We start from the raw sequence: 22029 nt of genomic DNA on the forward strand, positions 1-22029 counted from the left end.
GGAAGCAAGTTTTGTACCAGTGGTGATTCATGAGGCTCCAGACAGTGATTTGAAAGATGTTTGTTCAGCCTCTGAATATAAAAAGCTTTCTGTGGTACTAAGGTTTTTAACCCATTTTATCCTGAATAATCATAATACCAGATTCTATCCCAAGCATGAACAAAAGTAGTAATATGGATTTAGCATCAATTCATCGATCCAAAGGATGGTCACTCTTGTCTGATGATACCAACTAAGGTAGGCAGACAACTTTTAGCATTTTTGTCACTAACAGCAAATTTGGGAGGGCTAGATTTATGAGGCAGTGGTTGTACTCATGAAGTATCATGAACAGGTCACATATTTAAAGAAGAAAGAAAAGGCCGACAATGTTAACCTCAATTCAATGAAATGAAAGGTTATTTTCCTAAACTTATTCTGTGACCTTCTCAAACACTAGTTATAAGTAATTACAAACCGACACTAGTCTGTTCTCCCTTTGGTAAACCCTTATTAGTATTAATGTGAGTGAAATGATGGTAAGAGGTTCTCAAAAAGTAAACAGAAAGAACCTTCCGGTAGAAAGTATGGTCTTTCAAAAAAATACACCTTGCTCAGTGATTCATAATTATGACAATAAACTATGTAGCCAAGTCATGTTAACAGTATGTATAATGTTGAAAATTTAAGTACAACTCGTGTAAAGATTCAGTACCATGTCATTTTTGATAATCTGATTACACATACCCTTCATTAGTAATGTTTAAACCCAACATCCTCTCATAAGAACCAAGTTAAGTACCAGATATCCAATGTAAACGTCCATAGCAACCAATAAGTTTTGTCTGGAAGTTTGGTGATGACTACTAAGGCACAGATCATTCTACAATCAGGAAAGAATAAACTTCAATTAAGCTCTATTAGCGTTAAATTTTATAGCAACAATATTTAAGATCCATAAATGCACCTATATGATCATGCTTGCATCCTCTTATAATACATCTGGTCATAACAGAAGTGATGTTCGTTGGGAACAGGCTGAAAACATAATATTTCACTGACTGGGTCCCTAAAACTATAAAATGTGCATGTAATCCATAATGTCATGTTAGCCATACAGAGAATACAACCTTTTATAAGAAATGCCACTAAGGTCAGAACTAGTGGTTAAAGCTTTAGACAAAATGTAAACATGACAGGGAGGGGGAGTACAAATACATTAAAGAAATGGAACCTATGAGATTTATACTCACTTTTGTGGACCTCCCTGTAGCATATGGCCATGGCCTGAAGTGTGGCTTCATCTGTGGGATGCTCTGCATGAACTTCCACCAGAAGCTGAGTGCTTTCATCTTGACGGCCTAATCTCAACAGGGCCAGGGCCTTTAATACCTGTTGAAAAAATTAATGCATTAAAAAGAGATAAAGACCTAAGATTCAAATTTATGGCAGCCTGGTAACCAAAGTATTATTTCAATGACTTTGCAAATCAAGAGTTTTTGGACAGACTTATTAATTGCCCATATAAGGATATAAGTTTCCTCCCTGATCCTCCACCTTCTGGTCAACCTAATACAGGGGTGGGCAAACTACGGCCCGCAGGCCGCATGTGGCAAGGGTTTTCATGCAGCCTAGAAACAAGTCATCATTTGCACTGACTCTTTTTATGTTACTCTGTTGATCAAATAAATGTGCTTCTTTTGAAGTTTAAGTTTAAGTTTTCAAATAATAACAACATATTAACAATTGAAAATTAATTATGATGTTATTTAGAAAAACCTTTTGTTTTTGGTATTTCAAATATTAATTATCTTACTTAATGAACTATGCGGCTCGCGACAAGGTGTAAATTTGTGTATGCGGCACTTGCACTGGAAAGTTTGCCCACCTCTGACCTAATACATCCACATGGATTGGCTGCAAATATTTGATGGAATCTGTTAAAGAACTGACATACAGCAAATAAATACTTGTTGTTAAATTAATAGATTTAATGCAATGCAATATGGCAATACAGTGATTTGGAAGTGTAGTTATCAATAAAGGCTTTCAATCACTAGTTTGTTCCAATCTTTATCATCTGAATGGGTCATCCCTTTAACCTCTCCACATGCTTTGCCATTTCCATGGGCAAGTCCCTTTCTAACAGACCTCTCCTAACAAGACAATTATGGTAGTATGACCAGATTGGAAAGTTTTCATATGTCTGAATGGCGTAGTGCTTCTTATGATGTATCCTCTGTATCAAGTTTTGACCATTCCAGTGGCCTAGTGGTTAGAACATCCACCTTGGATGTGGGTTCAAATTCCAGCTGAGTCATACCAAAGACATATAAAAATGGTACCAACAGCTGCTGTGTTAGGACTAGTCGGCCCGGTGTCAGGATAAAGTGACAGTGTGGGACATCATGCTACATGTCTGTGGCACAATACCCCAGTGCGAGTCATCATTATAAATTGCCACATTGCAGACATCCGTAGCGATATGACTTAACTTTTTTAAAACCTATGTTAAAACTCCAAATCACACATAAACACACACACATTGTATCAAGTTGTACCAGTCTGAGGTTAAAGCCATGCCTGCATGGAGCTAACAGGGTGCTGGTTCTTTTTTCTTTTTTTTTTTAGAGGTGGGCCCATTTTTCAGAGTGAACAATTTCGATTTGCCTAGCACAAAAAGCAACTGATCGAGGATCTGACTCACTACCAGCTGACTTCATCACTTCTTGCTGATCATGTGACTATCAGTGCAAAGACCTTTTCACTAAAGCAGTTAATATTCTTCCTAAAGCTGGACAAATTTTGGGAAAATAGAGTTATCAAAAAATCATATCTTGCTATTATCGACCTAGAAAACATGCAACTGAAAAGTTCAGAAGCGGGATCTGATAGAGCAAAGGCAACAGTGCTTTCAACTAAAAAGTTTGTAAAGTACATTTGGAGACGGATTTACAAATTCTAATAGCCCACTTGCCCAGGGCAAGCTGACTGTAAAACTAAATGTTCCCTTGGTAAAGCAGACCTTGCCCCAAATATAATAACATTCCTACATCAGTAAAAATATCATAAAATATGGGATATTTTCAGGAAATTCCTTTTTGTCCTAAAAAAAAGTTAGCGGACTCATCTCAACAAGTACATCAACAACAATGAAAGGTACACAGTTTGAAGTTATTTATTTATACTCACAACTGAAGGATTTGTGAATGCCAATGAATTACCAATTACCATCTAGTCACCTTAAAACTGATGACATGCAATAAAGTATTTAATATAATGTGAATTTTGAAACTGAGAACACTTATTTAATTGCTTGCCATGGAATAAATATGTATCAGTCTCATGTGATTGTCACATAAACAGATCAAATTCATTGCTACATTTTTGACATATCAATCACACTTTGAATGAAATCCTTCTGGTGGTTAATCAATAGAGACAGGTGCTTTTTATTTCCAAACACAAATGTCAAAGAAACCTTGAGAGTTGCTTAAAATCAACACCTGCTCAACCTAAAATTCAGTGACATACATTATGGACATCTTAGATAAAATGATTGTTCAGAGTCAGCATGCTCACTATCTGCTCAAAGCTAAGTAATCACCAAACAGTCTGTGAAAACCAGATACATACAAATATTACAATTCAAATGTATCTGACAAGTTTGAATAGTAAATATTCACATTATCACAGCTGCACAAGAAAATACAGAACTGACCTTGACATTAACTGCAAAATGGAAATGACATAAAATAGACAAAGGAAACTGGCAAATAAAGTATTAGAAGAATGTAGTATATATAAACACAGGATAGACAATCAGTAAAATAAACTGATATATGTACTGCGGAAGGACTGCAGGGTATAAAGCTTGCCCAACATAAAGCATCATGATCAGAATACAATCCCTATCTCCATCTCTATGAAGATTTTGGTCTTACCCATGGGCAACTGCCTTGAAAATTTTAGCTTGCCTGAGCTATTTTTGAACTTTTCCTGAAAGACAGGCAAGTGGAAGCAAATCGCTTCTTACCCCATAACAAGCTCAAGTTCAGATTAAAAAAATTCATACCATCATTGGAGTCTATGACTTCTTGCTAGATCACTCAACTCTACATCATCTTTGAGTTTCTTTTTTTAATTTCACATACCGATCCAGTGGCCAAGTGGTTAGAGCATCCTCCTCGGATGAGGGAGGTCATGGGTTCGATCCCCGGCCGAGTCATACCAAAGACTTACAAAAATGGTACTAACAGCTGCCTCGCTTGACACTCAGTATTAAGAGGTTAGTGTTAGGACTGGTCGGCCTGGTGTCAGGATAATGTGACTGGGTGGGACATCATGCTACATGTTTGCGGCATGATGCCCCACTGCTAGACATCACTACAAACTGTCACACTGCAGACATCGTAGCGATATGACTGAAAAATCGTTAAAGCTAAGTTAAAAATCCAAATCACACACACACACACACACTCTTAATTTCACAGTATTATGTATATTCAATTTGTATAGTTTGTTGGCATTTCCCACCATGGTTATATGTTATGTATATCTGTATTTTTTACTTGACCTTTGTCCAAATAAGTCAATGTGGCCAGTGACATTATTTTGTAAACAGCATAATACAATGCTAACATTTCTCAATGATTAAATATTCAGATCATTTATAACTGCAGTGTTTTCTTTGGTTTGAGCTAAAGACAGATAAACCCAGACAAGACAACATGTAACTGGAAAAACACCTCTCTGGTGGCCTAGTGGTTAGAGGGTCTGCCTCAGATGCAAGAGGTCATGGGTTTGATCCCTGGCCGAGTCATACCAAAGACTTATAAAAATGGTACCAACAGCTGCCCCGCTAGATGCTCTGCATTAAGAGGTTATTGTTAGGACTGGTCAGCCTGGTGTCAGGATAATGTGACTGAGTGGGACATCATGCTATATGTCTGTGGCATGATGCCCCAGTGATAGACATCATTATAAACTGCCACACTGCAGACATCGTAGCGATATGACTGAATATTGTTAAAGCTACACAAAATATCCAAATCACGCACACACACACAAACTATTATTATTTCAATAGTCTGTACTTTAAAGGTCATTTCCTTAAGACCTGTTTCAAATCAAAAGAGGGGCTCCGAGTGGCTGAGTGGTCTAAAGTGCTCACCGTTCCGGATCACTGCCATCTCACCCCTGTCTGCATGAGTTCAAGTCCAAGGCTCGGCTCGCGTGGGTACGTGGGAAAGCCTGCCAGTAGCTTCTCATGGGTCAGTGGTTCTTCCCTGGGTTTTCCATGGTTCTTCCCCCACCATTTATACTGGCCACCATGTATAGCATATCTTGTGCTGAAAAATGGCGTTAAACCATTTTGACAAACAACAACAACAACAAATCAAAAGGGTCCTGGTTGGTAGATGTGCATTACTGTTCTAAATGGCAAAAACACAAAGTAAAATAAAAGACAATATTTCCCTTGTCATGCAACACATGTAAATTTGGAGGAAACCATATTACCAAAATAAATGATAAAAAAAACAAAAAAAGCAACAGAGAAAGCAAATAATGGATAGATGGTGCTAATCACTGTAATACATTTTCAGGAAAGCATAGAGATGATAAAAACCTTGGCTGTCTGACAAGTTTTCTGCTTTTTGAGCACTTTGTCAGCTTCCTGTATGGCCTTTTTGTTGTTTCCATTGTCCAGGCAGTCTGAAAGAAAAAGTAAAGTAGCAGAGCATAAAGAAGCAGAAAAAGCAAAACCAATCTGTATAAGATTAATCATGAATCAGGTGATACTGATGGAAGGCAAAAATAAATCTAAAAATAATTTAACCAAGTTCTCTCTTGAAAAAAAATACTTTAACATGCAACCAGTGTAAAGAAGTCAAAGTTAAAAAATGGAAATTGTACTGATCACTCAGTAAAAGCAACCATGATCCATCAAGAATCTTCCAAATCCAAGGCACTGCAAACAAAGCTTGACAGACTGATGCAATCCAATTCAAGATTGGGCTCCACCCATTTCCTAAGTGACTTGCCTATTACATTCCACCCCCAAATCTACCTTTTTTATCTTAAACTTCCAGGAGGACACGGTAACTTTATCAATATTTAGCTCTTTACTCTGTAAACCTGTACACTATGCCTTATCTTTGTGCAAAAAGCAAAACACATAACCTATTATGCGGAGAACATTACTTGTTTCATTAGCTGTCATCCTTGTTTCATTTCTTACCTATAATTAGTTATTATTATCGGTACCTTCATCTTATGTTCACACACTGCATGTAATAAATCACCGGTTCAATGCATGTGTACTTGTTTCTGTGCATGTGAGTTGAACTAAATGATTAAACATCACTAAAAAAAAATAAGGGCATCATTTATTTCTGAACAAACGCAAGTGCTTATATCCCTTTACCTCATGCAAGCGTCTTTGGATGCCTTTACTCCATTCGCACGGAAGCGCCTTTTGATGCCTTTACTCCATTCACATGGAAGTGCCTTTTGTAAATACCTGCTGTAAACATCAGCCATTCTGAGCTGGTTTGTGTAGCGCCACCTTCGTGGAAAACCCCCCTATTAGATACTACATTCATTTCTGCAAATGACAATTACGTCAGATCAAGTGGTCGCTATGTATGCACTGGTCGATATCTGCTATTTAAAGCAACTGGGTCGTAATCTCCACTCTCCAAAATGGTGGTCGTGGATTTCATTCAGTACGTACGAAGTTTTCAAGATTAGAATAACAACAATGAAAGATTCAATAACTTAGGTAAAGGCTCTGATATTGATGTAGGCAGCAATTAGTTTTTATAAATTATCAAATTCAGATGACTTAGTGATGTAGATGCAGATGAAAACTTCGTAAATTTCGAGTATCGGAAATGGCAGCTACGGTTGGTCATGCGGTTTCACTGAACGAGTTCTCTCTCGATTTTGAAGCACATAAAAAATTCTTCCATGAAAAATAATTACACAGCTATAACAATCGGACTTTACTCTTAAATTTGGCCAGATATAATAGATGTGTACCAAAAATGTAAAATGGTTAAAATTGCGGTTAAACGTTAACATACACTACATTGCTTAACAGTTCACAGGCAGGATTTCATTCAGTACTTAAGAAGTTTTCACGATCAGAATCACAACTATGAAAGATTCAAGAACTTAGGTAAAGGCTCTGATATTTATGTAGGCAGCAATTAGTTTTTATTGATTATCAAATTCAGTGGACTTAGTGATGTAGACGCAGACGAAAAACATGTAAATTTTTAGCATGGGAAATGGCAGCTACAGTTGGTCATGCGGCCTCACTGACATGACGATGAACGAGTTCTCTCTCGATTTTGAAGCACATAAAAAATTCTTCCATGAAAAATAATTACACAGCTATAACAATCGGACTTTACTCTTAAATTTTTCCACATATAATAGATGTGTACCAAAAATGTAAAATGGTTAAAACTGCTGTTAAACGTAACATACACTACATTGCTTAACAGTTCACAGGCAGACCTATGCGTATGCTGTTGACTAGGTAACAGGTGTTCTATTTATAGCGCGCTGCACTTTGTCACTAAGCTCTATGAGGTAAAGGGATATACACACTCAATAGAATATGTTTCTTTGAAGTCATATCTGAATAGCCTTCAGAGAGACAGGTCTTGTTCACAAGATACAGCAATAGGAATTAACTATTAGTCACACTGGCTCCATGTCTCTTTACTCCAGTTTGGCCTTTAGCTATTCCACTGATCTTACCAAAAAATAAAAAAGGGGCATGTCTCATGGGAAAATGAGGGGTTCGTTAGCATTAATCCCTGTCAGAAAGAACACGTATGTATCGATCGACTACTGACCTTGAATATGAATTGCTCATGCATGTGAGGAAAGCAGCATCACTTGAAGGCAAGAGCAATGCTAATTAACCATAAAGCAAATCCTATATCATATGAAAGTGACAGATGTGTTGGATAGTATTAATATACTGAGCTTGCCTTGTGATTGTTCTGCTTTCCATGCATGCATAAACAATTCAAATCCAACAGCCGACGGATACACAGATGTTCTGTTCTGAGAGATATTACCAAAGAAGCTAGTATTCTGAAGGATTTAATGCCATGGGGTTATAGTTACTGTATGCATACAAAAGGTCAGTAAAAATACATTTATTAATGAGTAGTAATTGGTCCAATAATCCGCCTGATCAAACAAGCAGATGCTCCAGTACAAGCAGCAGCACAAACTGTCTTAAAACATCTATTCTCCACCACTAGTCCTGTCAGAAAAAAAGGCAGGGAACAACCTGGTTTTTTGACAGGATTACTATCAGTCAAGTCATTAATTTGGAGTGGAAATGGACATGATCTTTTACATGGAAATGGAAGGTAGGTTTTCAAGTTCAAAATATTTGAAAGAACGCGATCGTTTAATGCAGACTTGAATAATATTAGTAACAATAATTTATTAAGCTTTTACTGACTGAGATAAAGATAGGGATACATACTGCAAAGAGTCCTGGAGGAAAAAAAATGCAGTTTACTGAAAAATATGACACTGGAAACGTGAATATTATAGAGCAACCCAGCGCTGTTTTAAACTTCCATTTTTCTAGCAACGAACCTTCTCCATTTTATACATATCTAAGGGGATGTTATTAGAACGGTTTCAAACACTCTATCTTCACCCTGAATACACCAATTTCATGACTTCCATTTTCGTATCAAGCTACGTCGGGTATCTCCGCACCCTGCCACTCTTGTTTTTAATTGTCTTCCTTTCCAAAACCGAACATTGAATTAAATTATAGTGAACCTTTCAAGTTTGCTGGAAAGAAAATACTTGTTCGCTTTAACTGAACAATCGCTTCCTTTTTAAAAGGAAACTTGTTATAAATGCATGAAGAACACACCATAAATTGGCCGTAGACGTCTCTCATTTACATCCACATGGCTACGAGACGCCATCTTCTTTTCAAATCTCGTTAGTACGAATCCTTCTCGGGAGATTTGAGAAAAAATATTCATCCGCAAAAAGAAAGGCTGATAAATTTTTAGAGGCTGGTTACAAAAGAAGTTTGCAAACAGAACTTTTTAATTGTTCATATAAACCTAAAAAATATACTAGATCATTTTCCTTTGGTCTCAATAAGTATCTAGGGCTATATCCCACCCACCCCATTGCTTGAAATACCCCATCTTTAATGTTGGGTCATATTGGGCACACGCAGTTGGGCGTTACCAAACTTTGTGATAACTCGACAGTACTCCCTTTAAACAAAACACAAAAAATAATGGCCTGCAAATCAATAGATAAATGATTGATAATAACCATGGCATCAAACATTGATCTTCAATCTGCCAGTACAGCTTCTCAACTGCCTCTCATAGATACAGAAAGGTACCCAGCTCAGGTAGAGCTTTGGCCCAAAGAAGGAAAGCACATCCTAGCTCAGTATGATGACAAGTCGATAATTGTGTACCAAGCATATAATTCATCCATTGCCGAATATGCTGTTGAAAATCAGAGGTAAATAATATGCAGTGAAGCTATGGATTGAAGTAAAGATGTTAAAATTGGTTATTGGCGTTTCTCCGGACCTTTTCCACCCCGTATTAGATTTTTTTGACATTTCTGCCGGACTCTGAAATTACAGTAATAGAGTTGAAAATAAGTAATGCAGTTGTAAAAGAAAGTAAAGTAATGCAGTAAGTAAAAGAAAATTTACATTTTTGGTACAGTTTTGTCTTGTTGTTTATCCATTGTCATTATTATGAAAATTGATGGCAATGGTATAAAAAGGTATGCGGAGAACTCGCCCCAACGTATCTGGTGAAGTCGCCCCAATTGGTTGGAGAAGCCACCTCAAAACTTGTCACCCAAATAACCTTTTTATAACAGAATTAAATCATCTTTTACCTGATTCATATTTAGATTTTTATATATACGCGATCACAGAAGAGATATTAACTGGTAATCATAAAAAGCAATATCATAGAAATATTTCTAAGGACGAAATTAAGTCTTTATATAATCTAATGAATGACGACAGCATAGTGATTAAAAAGGATGATAAGTCAAACACTATTATTATTTATGAATCAAGATGATTATGTTGAAGAAGTTGAACGTCAATTAGAAATTAAATAAAAAATTTCAACATGCATTAATTGGATCGCTAAAAATAATAATTCAGTATATGAGAAATTTGATACTTTCCCTCTTAACATACGTACACCTCAATTCTACATATTGCCCAAAACTCATAAAAATCTTGACCATAATTTATCTTTCAATTATCCATGATGACCCATTATATCAGGTTGTAATTCATATACTGAAAACCTATCAAAATTTATTGATATTGTTTTACAACCTTTAATGAAATCACTTCCTTCTTACATTAAAGATACAACTACTTTCATTAAAAAGTGGCCTTTGTAGACAGGTGACCTCTGAAGAAACGTACAGCTCTGAAACATAGTTAATGACAAATTTATCTAATATGAACCAAATAGCATTACCATTACATGTATTATTATTAGTGTTATCATTATTATTATTTCACGTGTATTATTATTGACAATAGTAAAATAAAATAAAATGTCAACTTTTCAATAGATAATTGACTGAGCTTTCACTACAACATAAATGTCCAGATTAAAAAATGGAATGGGAAGGGTCATAGGAGACTTGGATACTAAACTGTAAGGAATATTGCTAGTGCAGTATACCTCCTTACTTTCATCCTTCGAGTTTCGCTGGATTATGAAGTACAATCAAATATGAAATGTTCAAATATTTATTTGTGTAATATACCTTTATAATATACTATGTATTACTCATGAAACTAATGTTTAATTTGCATATGTGGAGCAGTCACTGCTGATATAATACAGTGACCACAGAAGGCAGGGTGAAACCAATTCTTGGTTAAGAAACACATGGCTACTGACCATTGAAGACAAGAGTCAGCTGATTACATGACAATTATATAGGAAATTTGCTGGGTGTGTGTGTGTGTGATTTAGATTTTTAATGTAGCTTTAATGATTTTTCAGTCATGTCGCTATGATGTCTGCATTGTGACAGTTTATAGCAATCATTTGTCAAGCACTGGGGCATCATACCGCAGACACGTAGCATGATGTCCCACCAAGTCACATTATCCTGACACCAGATGACCAGTCCTAACATTAACCTCTTAATACTGAGTGCCAAGCGAAACAGCTCTTAGTTCCATTTTTTAAAGTCTTTGGTATGACTCGGCTGGGGTTCGAACCTGTGACCTCCCACGTCTGAGGCTGACGCTCTAACCACTAGGCCACTGGAGCAGTGCTGGAGGAGGGGGAGGGAATTAGAATGGTCATTGTGACCAGGTGACTTTTAGGACAGGTTTGACTGAAATTACAAAATTAAATAGAATTGGGAATTTTTTTAATTTGATTATTTCAGCTGCCACTTCTATCAATTTACAACAGTTACATTGATTAATTCCGTTCCAGAGACCAACATTTGGTGTGATGCTTTTATGCAGCAAGGTAATCAGGAAATTGAGAAGCCAAAAATGTTGATTCAGAAACAAAGCATAGTCTGTATCAGATAGTGAAAATTATACAAAAGCATCTTATCTGCCTGGTAACAGTAGCTTAGCTTTTGTATATATATATATATATATATATATATATATATACCATTATTTCTTTCATATGAATCCAGAATGACACTGTAGCTACATGAGAATTAATTACTAAGTCGTCATGCGAGTGTAGTGTGTCTGCTACACACGAGTGCATATAACACCGATTGAGTAACATTTTTTTTGGTGATGTATACTTAGTCGTGATGGGTGCCGTTTACCTGCAGACCTAGGTTTGAATCTCCGTAGAGTGCGAATTAGAAACTCTCTAACCTGTATGATAGTATTATTTGTATAAAAATGTTAATTCTGCCTACTATTATCAAGCATTCTTCTTTAGGAGTCCAGGGATATCACTTTCCATTCTGTCTGGTGTATATTTATAAGTCTCTCTCTCTCTTTCTCTCTCTCTCTCTCTCTCTCTCTATATATATATATATATATATATATATATATATATATATATATATATATACTGCACTCAGGCCAATTGATGAGTAGATTCAATAATTTTTCATTCCCTGAACAGGGAATAACATGTTACTTTTTAGGCTAGCTACAGTATTGATAATGCATTAAAATTTTATAGCCAGTAATGGATCATAAATTTATTAATTTCATTGTAAAAGTATTTAGAGATTGTAATGGTCATTTTATAAAACATGCTCCAAGATACAAAAATCATTAAGGGGTTGAACCCCATAAACTGCAAGTGCTTATACCATGCAGGTCAGTGAATAGTTCAAACTATTTCATCATATAGAATTATTTTTGTGAACCAAGTTTCTGAAGGGTTAACCAATTTTGCATCTCTTAACTCTGAAAGGAAATGCAGTACCTAGTACTGAATAATATTAATTTGCTAATGGTTAGCGTTATCAAATTCTGTATTTGATTTGTCAGATTTGGTGGACCTAACTTCAGTTTTGAAAGAATGTCATGGATCAAAACAAACTTTTTGTGGATGATGTACAGGTGTGGATGGGCCAGCAAAAAGAACCAAGAGAGAGTCCTGGCAGTTAGAATAACTCGAGCTGGATTTGAAGAGATTCTAGCAAATGCATTTACAGCAAAGGTTTATTGCTTCTTTTTCAAGTATAATTGAGTCATCGAATCTCACATTCCTGGCATTAATATTGTTGTCATTACAAGGAAACTCTGCTATAACATGAATCATTATAACTCAGATTGGGAGATAAAATGTTTATTGCAGGTTTTGATATCAATAATGTAAGATTTTGTATGACATTTGCTTGTTTTAAGTTTTGAAAACCATACAGAATAAACCTTGGCACATTTTACAGGTAAAACTAATAGAATCTATCCTGTGTTTGGATTCAATTCCATAAAGAGGGGTCATAATTCATGGCCAGAATGAGACTTTGTTATGTTTCCAGCAAATGAGTTCAGTAAGCAATTTATGTATTCCACACAAGTCCACATTGTTGATTTTTATTTTTGCATATTCCTTAGTTAAAACATAGTTTTTAAAGAAAATAGTGTCAGATTGGTAGTTAAGGTCATAAAAGGACAAAATATGCATTGAAAACTTTTTGAATTCACTGTAAATTTTGAAATGTGGTTAAATCACAGATAGTTGGGTTATATTCTGCAGTGAAATTGATATAAAAAGAACGTGACTTCTTGTATGTTATGATATTATTATGGTATGATGTTCTACATAGGCATTCTGCTATCATTTCATACTAATAAGGAATGTGGGGATGACAGTGTATGTGTTTTTTCTTACTGTCAACATTTTGTTTAAAATATATACTTTGACCAAACGGCCCAGGAATATGTAGCCATGGCAATGTCCATTTTTTTGTCTGTTATCAAGATGATTCCCTATAGTAACTTGATTTTATTCTTGTCTGTTTTACTCTTATTTCTCAATTCTTTGGAAGAGTTGAATTCCCTTTGTGTTCATATTGTGACTTTGGTTTATATTTGCAAAAACCCTGTTTGTAGAGCCCAGACATCATTGGTGTATTACAGATGCATAGGTACAGAAACCAGATAATTAAAATGAAAATTTAGATGTGGGTATTCAAATGGCAAGGGGGCCCCGAGTGGCCGAGTGGTCTAAAGCGCTCTTCGTTACGGATTACTGCCATCTCACCTCTGTCTGCGGCGGTTCGAGTCTAAGATTCAGCCAATGTGGGCATGTGAGAAAGCTTGCCAGTAGCTTCTCGTGGGTCGGTGGTTCTTTCCGGGGTTTTCCGGGTTCTTCCTCCACCATTAATACTGGCCGCCATGTATAGCCTATCGTGCTGAAAAATGGCGTTAAACCCCACAACAACAACAACAGCAATCAAATGGCAAGCTTTTTGCAGCCATATTTCATAAAATTTCTTGGGTGGACCACATCTATATAAAACCAACTGATCTGTGATTTGGCTTGTGCAGAAGCAACTCTAGATTCATTTTGGACTGTCAGAAAGTCAAAGGTCAAGATGTATTGAACTAGATTAATTTTGGACTGTCAGAAAGTCAAAGGTCAAGATGTATTGAACTAGATTAATTTTGGACTGTCAGAAAGTCAAAGGTCAAGATGTATTGAACTAGATTAATTTTGGACTGTCAGAAAGTCAAAGGTCAGGATGTATTGAACTACCAGTAGATTAATTTTGGGGTGTCAAAAAGTCAAATGGAAAATTGTGCTTAACATCTGAAACCAAGTGTGGGAAATTAGCCAGGGGATTTTGTTTTTATATGCATGTACATGGGCACTTGAAATAGTCATCGAAATTAATAAGACAGATTGGTTTTTTTTCTTCCATTTTTAATCAGCATATGAACACCTTTCAGTTACATTATGTTTAATTAAACACATTACACCTCTATTCATTATTTGGTGTCCTGATATAGCAGACTTGCTGAAGTCAGGATATGCAGTTGGTATTAATGATACTGTAGTGTGCAAGTGTATATGCAGTGATGTTATCCAAAAAATAAATGAGTGATATTTACAATAGTGATCAGCACAATGCAGTAATGTATCAATCATTATCTGATGATAAGCCCATGTTTGATAAGGTACACTCTCAATTAAAAATAACTAGCCGGTATGGATGATATTTACTTAATTTATCTTTATCTGATAATAAGCCCACTTTCTACTTTTTAACAAATTTACAGAACTGACCCAGTGGTCTTATCATGGGAAATATACTGTACAATCAGTGAAGACATTACAGGACTTTCTGGGCTAAGTATTATTCATGACTTTTAGACAGTTTCAAAAACGTTTGTAATGAATTGAAAGATTGTCTTTTTTCCTTAGTTACAAAAATCTGAAGGACTGGAGAAAGACAAAATTATGGTTAGACTTCAGTGGGATCCTGACCACTCTCCAACCTATGATAAGCTTCCAAGGAGAGCAATTCAGTTGGGGCTTAAAGGGGAGGTAAGTAAGTTGTTGATGCTGTTATCTTCTGTACAATATATGCTACAAAATACAAGATAGAAACTTGAAAGCTGTTCATGTCAGGATGCTTTCTGTTAAATTTGATAAACTTCTGTTCTATTTGAAATGTCGAAAATAGCAACTGTTGACCGAAGACAGATTTTTCTCATTATTAGTAACACTGGTTAAATTTATGTTGTATCAACATCATTTGTATAAACTTGAATAGGTTTTTTTACAGGATGCTTTGGCCTCATTTTCATGAAACACCTCAACTTGAGTGTGCACTCAAACTCTGATTTTGACAGAGTAAATTAATTGAAATATGGTAGATAGCAAAGTGGCAAGTTGAAAACAAGTTGAAATTAGCAATTGTTGACAGATGCCCAATTGACAGTGCATAATTAATGAAAGGCTATGCCACAATCCATGTAAGCTCAAACATGTTTTTGGAAATTTACTTGAATTCAAGAAAGTGATTAAGTTTTTTTACATTCAACAGATTCTAAAGAAATATGGAACAGAGTGGGTTGTCAGCATAGCAGATATTTCAGACTTCGTCAAAGAACAGAAGAGGATTTTAGATGAAAAGGGACCAGAAGAAATAAAGACTCCTAAAGAAAGAGTCTACACTCTTGCTGACCCCAGCATTAGTGCCAGAATAGGACTGGATTCTATACAGAAGCAAGAAGAGCCAAACTTTGTGGGATTTTCTTGATATATTAGCTTAATGCAAGACTTTAAAAATGAAGATTTATATTCCCAGGTTAGAATACTAGGCTCTAAATATTCTGCAAAAAACATAAAAGGGTATTCTAATCAGGTTTATGCAATTCTTATTTTTCTGGCAATCAATTTGATATACAGCCACCATATCATAGCCAATTGGAGGCAAAACAAATGTTTATCAATTGTCATGGATAGTACTTGTTTTAATACACTATATGAATTCTCAAGAAAGTTTGAATTATTGTAGTGTTTATTTAAAGTTTATAAATAATGTATTTTTATACACATCTTGAATATATTTTATTTATACACATTGTTTATGTACCTATGATCAAAGAGAAGGCAGTAAACTTCAATTTTTGCCCTCCACAACAAAGGCATATAGTTACCCTTTTCTGTCTGTCTGTTATTCCTTGTTTAAGTTTCGCATATAGTGTTTTCATACACAGATGGGGCACGTCTGTGTTTCATGAATACCTTTCTAGTTGTCAATCCTACAGTAACAGTTTTATATGAATTTGTCAAAAACGAATATTACCCAAGGTGATTCACAACTGAACTTTTTAACTTTACTCTTTCTTCCATCCTATGTCTAAATTATAGCCCATGTTATAATGTAAACTTGTGTTCAGAGTATGCTGACAACCTCTTGATAAATCCCTGTGATAAATTCAAAACATTTAACCAATTTACCACTTAGCCCTTGACCCTTGACCTTTGTGTTGAAAGAATAATTGCAGAGTTTCTGTAAATACAACTTCAAAACATGTAACCAGTCTGTGACAGTACTCTTCACCCATGACCTTTTCATCAAATCTAATGTCAAAATTGTGTTCTATGGTAAATTCTGAACTTGTGTTAAAGCATAATTATAACATGTTGATAGAGACACAAGACAGCTTTTACTTTAAAAACCTTTAACCAGTGTACAGCTATAAGTTTGGCAATCCATTTACACACACTGGAGATACAGCCCAGTTAAAGCAAGGAACATCAAAATTTAAACAACTCTCCCATTACCTTTGACCATTTAATCCTTGACTTTAAAGGATATCCCTTGCTTCCTAGTGCAGATGTGGTCAGAGTATCAACCTATTACTCAATGTGACCAAATAGAATGTGTCAGTGTTTTACACACGTTCAGTACCAAAGGCAATGCATACCTGATGAGACTAAATAAAATGGTATAAGGTAATACCATTCTTTCATTGTAATGTTTATAATGCTACATATATATTACTTATTTACACAGTGTAATAAAGAAATTATCATGCAGTAACGTCTATAGTAACATAAATTGATCATATGAGGGTGTGGACTGACTTATTTATGGATGTAGTATCTAAGCATGCACCACTGAAAGTACATCGAGTAAAGACTGAAATTCAACCTAATTGGCTTACTACTGAAATCCTCGATGCTATGAAAACACGAGACCAATTCAAGGCTATGAGAAAAGCCAAATTACTATACAGGATATCTCATAATAGTGCTCGTGAATATTTACAATCACTATTCCAGTATAGGCAACCTGGTAATACTCCCCATCTGCGATCCATGTCTACCAAACAGTATAAAATTCCCAAACCAAATAAGGAGTTATTTTTAAAAAGTTTCCAATTCTCTGGAACTCTGCTCTGGAATAGTATTCCAGTTGAGATTAGAAATGCCCACTCTGTTTCCTTCTTCCAAACCCAATATATCCAGTGGCTTCAGAGATGCAGCTAAAATAAATAAATTCCTTTGTATTCAAGGTAGATTAGTTCTTAGCTAATTGTGTTACCCTCTTTAAATAAGGTCATTATTATTATTATTATGTTTATCTTAACAATGAGCAAGAATCTATTTTTAGATCAATCATGTACTAATCTAATGCAGGAAAATGAAAAGCAACTAAAAACAAAATTGCACTTATACAGTGACTTGAATTATAAAATGGTAACACTTTTTCCAGCTAGTGACTTGTAGAAAATAGGTATTGCCTCAATCAAGCCCATATCCCATAGTTGCATATAAAATATGTAATTATATTTCCTGGTCTGGAATAAAGTGTAAAGTGCACAATTTTCAGTTGTGATAAATGATTTTTCTCTGCCCCCTTTTCTTTATTTCCTGTAAACCTCTATGCCAAGAGGTTGGTTTGGTATCATGAACTCTCTGTCTCCTTCCATGAATCCTTCGCTGCACCCACCGACCCACTGCCTCCAATTCTGCAATGATGTGAAGTTTGCTTAATGTATTTTGTAAAATGTTAGGTCCAGGAGTCGCATCTTTATTTGGCCATGTCCATCCTTCCCGAGATGCTCATTGCAGAAAACCACTTGACACAGTATTCAACACAGACAAATGGCAATCATTTATATGCTGAATTAGATGACCAGATTAGATTTGTAGGACAATACAGCATTTTTTCAGTAGACCAGGGCATTCTATATGTGCTGGTAGCTGGGTAATTTACCTGCCTAATTCTGCCAGAACAACTGGTTACTTTTCGACCCCTGTAACCCCATTAAGAGAGTAATCCCAAACCTCCCAGTTACTTTAAAATTGACCTGCTATATACAATCTTTTGAATGCATTGTAGACTTTTGATACATTTTACCCCAGTACCAATCATGCTCATTTATGTATTTGTAAGGTATAAAAAGTTATGATATGGCCACCACTACTATCAATAGAACCAGCTAGCCTGAGATTATTCAAACATCTGCCTAATAGCGAAATACAAGAGCAATTGGCAAAACTGTCTGGGTCAGTGAAGTTTTGAAATTTCTTCCAGTGTTTTTGATTGAAAGGTTTATCAAGTTTATATATCTGATTTGGTATTTTATGGCATATCAGCATCATTTTTAAAATCTTGAAAGCGTACTATGCCAGGACACTTTCTTTTGGAGTTGGTGGTCCTTCTGAACATGAGATTTTCAAGGTGTCTGAATAAAAACGATGACATCCAATATAGACACCATCATGACCAGCATGAAAATTTTGTAATTTTTCCTCAGTGGTTGATTACATATTCACATGGATTCTTCTTTTCAAAATAATATTCTTATGATGTCTGATAAGTATTAGATAAAAATGGTGCTAACTGACATGATGGTGGCTGTCTATAAAATCTTGATATTGTTACTCCTGAATGAATGGTCATATTGGCAGGTGAGGTGGGGGCAGTGCACAGCTAGGACATCTGGGCCCCTATTCAAAGCATACTGATGGGCCCCTGCTTAATCTAAAGAGTGGGCCCCTATTCAAAGCATACTGATGGGTCCCTGCCTAATTTAGAGTGGGCCCCTATTTAATGCATACTGATGGGCCCCTGCCTAATCTAGAGAGTGGGCCCCTATTCAAAGCATACTGATGGGTCCCTGCCTAATCTAGAGAGTGGGCCCCTATTCAAAGCATACTGATGGGTCCCTGCCTAATCTAGATAGTGGGCCCCTATTCAAAGCATACTGATGGGCCCCTGTCTAATCTAGAGAGTGGGCCCCTATTCAAAGCATACTGATGGGTCCCTGCCTAATCTAGAGAGTGAGCCCCTATTCAAAGCATAATTTTGTTATATGGTAGCTACACCCCTGCATGGGGATTTACCTTAAAAACGATGATGTCTAGTTGGTCCTACTTGATATCTACTGTATATGGGCAATATTTTGATTGATACCACCTAATATATATATATAGCTTCTTTTTTTCTCCAAATATTGTCAATTGAAGCAAATTTAGCATGTGGTCATGTAGTCAGATCTGTCCCAATACTCATATTTGCATTGAAGTCACCTGGTCACAGTTGCCATTCTAATATCCCCCCCCCCACAAATTTTCTATATAAATATGTGTAATAGTAATCTAGTCATCAGCAGCCAGGTGTTTCTTAACCAAAGATTTATCTGCTGTACATGGTCACATGAGCATATCTACAGTGATCATTTAGTCTATGCAAACTCAACATTTGCTTCATGTGAATAAATGTACAGATATGTCTTATCTGCTTGTACTCGTCACATTGTCAATTCATTCAGTATATCTGAAGTGAAGCAATTTTTTTCATTACGGTAGAGGGTTGAAGCAGTTAATTTCCAGGAAGGTGGTGAAAAGATGTGTTATCACAGCTCAAACAGAAGTTGCCTTTGTGGCAGCAAGATAGGCATTGTTAAATCTGTTTTGAATGTGAATTAAGTTTTCTCTGAAGAAAAAAGTTCAACATTGAGAAGAGATACCAGTTATATCCCTTTTCATTAGGGTCAGGGGTTTTTCAGTACTTAAAACATGTCTCTGAAATGGGACACAAAGAACAGCTGTATAATGCTTTTGATTCTATATTCATCACAGGCCTTTCACATAAGCCTCAACTATCTTTTATTCTATATTAATCACAGGCCTTTCACATAAGCCTCAACTGTAATTTGATTCTATATTCATCACAGGCCTTTCACATAAGCCTCAACTGTAATTTGATTATGTATTCATCACAGGCCTTTCACATAAGCCTCAACTTTCTTTTGATTCTATATTCATCACAGGCCTTTCACATAAGTCTCAACTGTAATTTGATTATATATTCATCACAGGCCTTTCACATAAGCCTCAACTATCTTTTATTATATATTCATCACAGGCCTTTCACATAAGCCTCAACTGTCATTTGATTCTATATTCATCACAAGCCTTTCACATAAGCCTCAACTGTAATTTGATTACATATTCATCACAGGCCTTTCACATAAGTCTCAACTGTAATTTGATTATATATTCATCACAGGCCTTTCACATAAGCCTCAACTATCTTTTATTATATATTCATCACAGGCCTTTCACATAAGCCTCAACTGTCTTTTGATTCTATATTCATCACAGGCTTTTCACATAAGCCTCAACTATCTTTTATTCTATATTCATCACAGGCCTTTCACATAAGCCTCAACTGTCATTTGATTCTATATCCATCTTAGGCCTTTCACATAAGCCTCAACTGTCATTTGATTATATATCTATCTTAGGCCTTTCACATAAGCCTCAACTGTCATTTGATCATGTAAAGTTAAGCAACACACTAATTAATATATTGCTTTTGAAGCATAAACAACTGCTTCGAAGCCAGATTTATAGAAGTTAGACAATGAAAGAGTCCGTCATCTGTTTTACAGTAACATGTAAGCTGTCAGTTGGTAGAGAAATGAGTTTTGTCATGGTGCATACAACAAAGATCAGTGATTATAAGTCGGTGATGATTTCATTTTATTAAAAAGCTGGATACAATAATCTTGTATACAAATTTGGAAGAGAATAACCTACATTTTATGATTTCGTTGAACAGTACAACTAATAATAATAATAATAATAATCATTATGATTTTGAATATGTGGTATTCGTTTTTTAAAAATATCAGTTGGTGAAAATATTTCAGAAGTAGTAAAATAGTGTCCATATTTGGATGCAAATCTGCATAATCTGTATAAATTTTCAAACTTTGTCCTGTTTTCTGTCAATTCTGCTGAACAGTTTCTGAGAAGCAGTTGTGTATTTATATTTTAAGTAATGACAACTATGTTTGACTGCATATGAGCATGTTTTGTAAAGAAAACCTGAAAATAAACTATGCCAGGATACTTTGTCAGATTCAGTTGATCTGTTTAAGAGAAAATGTCTTGTTTATGTTTTTCTATTTTAGTAACATTGGCCATATTTGATGGTTGATTGGCATCATTTGTATCGTACTGAACATCAATACCTATGTCTGGATGATGAAAAATTTTAATTAGTTTTTGACAAGTCATTTCAGTTTTTTTTCTCTGTTGTTGGTAATGGCTGTCATATTTAATGGTAGATGTGCATCATTTGAACAGATCTGAAAGACCTTCATGCCAGGATGCTTTCTGTCAAATTTGATGTGATTCATTCTTTCTATTATAAGTAACAGTTGCCTTCAGTTTTACAGAAATTGAAAATTTGTTGAATGCACCCTGGTATAAAGGGATTGCATATTTGTATAACATGAGGCCAAAGTGTTCATTTATTTCAGTACTGTTGATTACAGACGTTAAGAAAATAGTTGTTTCAAGGTTTCTCTCCTTTTTATTATCTATCTTCAATGTGTCATGGCAAAAAGCAATGTCATTTTTCATTTTTCCAATCTAATAAAGCATCAGTGCTAGTACCCTTTCTGTCAAAGTTGGTCTAATTCTGCAGAGTGTTTTTTGAAATGGTCCAAATGTCTTTTGTAGTGGTGGCCATACTTGATTGTGGCTCAGAATCATACATACG

General features: G+C 35.5%; 2 protein-coding genes across 2 annotated transcripts in view; one reads left to right on the forward strand and one right to left on the reverse strand.

The window, feature by feature from the left end:
- The window catches only part of LOC149775276 (N-alpha-acetyltransferase 25, NatB auxiliary subunit-like), a 122381-nt gene extending 113416 nt beyond the window's left edge, over window positions 1-8965 (reverse strand). The window contains exons 1-3 of the mRNA XM_089944181.1: window positions 8903-8965; window positions 5609-5694; window positions 1233-1371 (exon numbers count right to left, since the gene is read on the reverse strand). Of these exons, the coding sequence (XP_089800307.1) occupies window positions 1233-1371; window positions 5609-5694; window positions 8903-8957 (280 nt within the window). The 5' untranslated portion in view covers window positions 8958-8965. The remainder of the gene's footprint in view (window positions 1-1232; window positions 1372-5608; window positions 5695-8902) is intronic.
- Window positions 8966-8998: 33 nt separating this feature from the next.
- Window positions 8999-21377, forward strand: LOC149775277 (uncharacterized). Its single transcript, XM_089943971.1, has 4 exons — window positions 8999-9519; window positions 12533-12704; window positions 14916-15038; window positions 15541-21377. The coding sequence occupies exons 1-4, from the start codon at window positions 9323-9325 to the stop codon at window positions 15754-15756; spliced, it is 708 nt and encodes a 235-aa protein (XP_089800097.1). The 5' UTR covers window positions 8999-9322; the 3' UTR covers window positions 15757-21377.
- Window positions 21378-22029: the final 652 nt, after the last annotated feature.

Source organism: Sinohyriopsis cumingii, chromosome 19 (assembly GCF_028554795.1).
Source record: "Sinohyriopsis cumingii isolate HCF-2022 chromosome 19, ASM2855479v2, whole genome shotgun sequence".
Lineage (NCBI taxonomy): Eukaryota > Metazoa > Mollusca > Bivalvia > Unionida > Unionidae > Sinohyriopsis > Sinohyriopsis cumingii.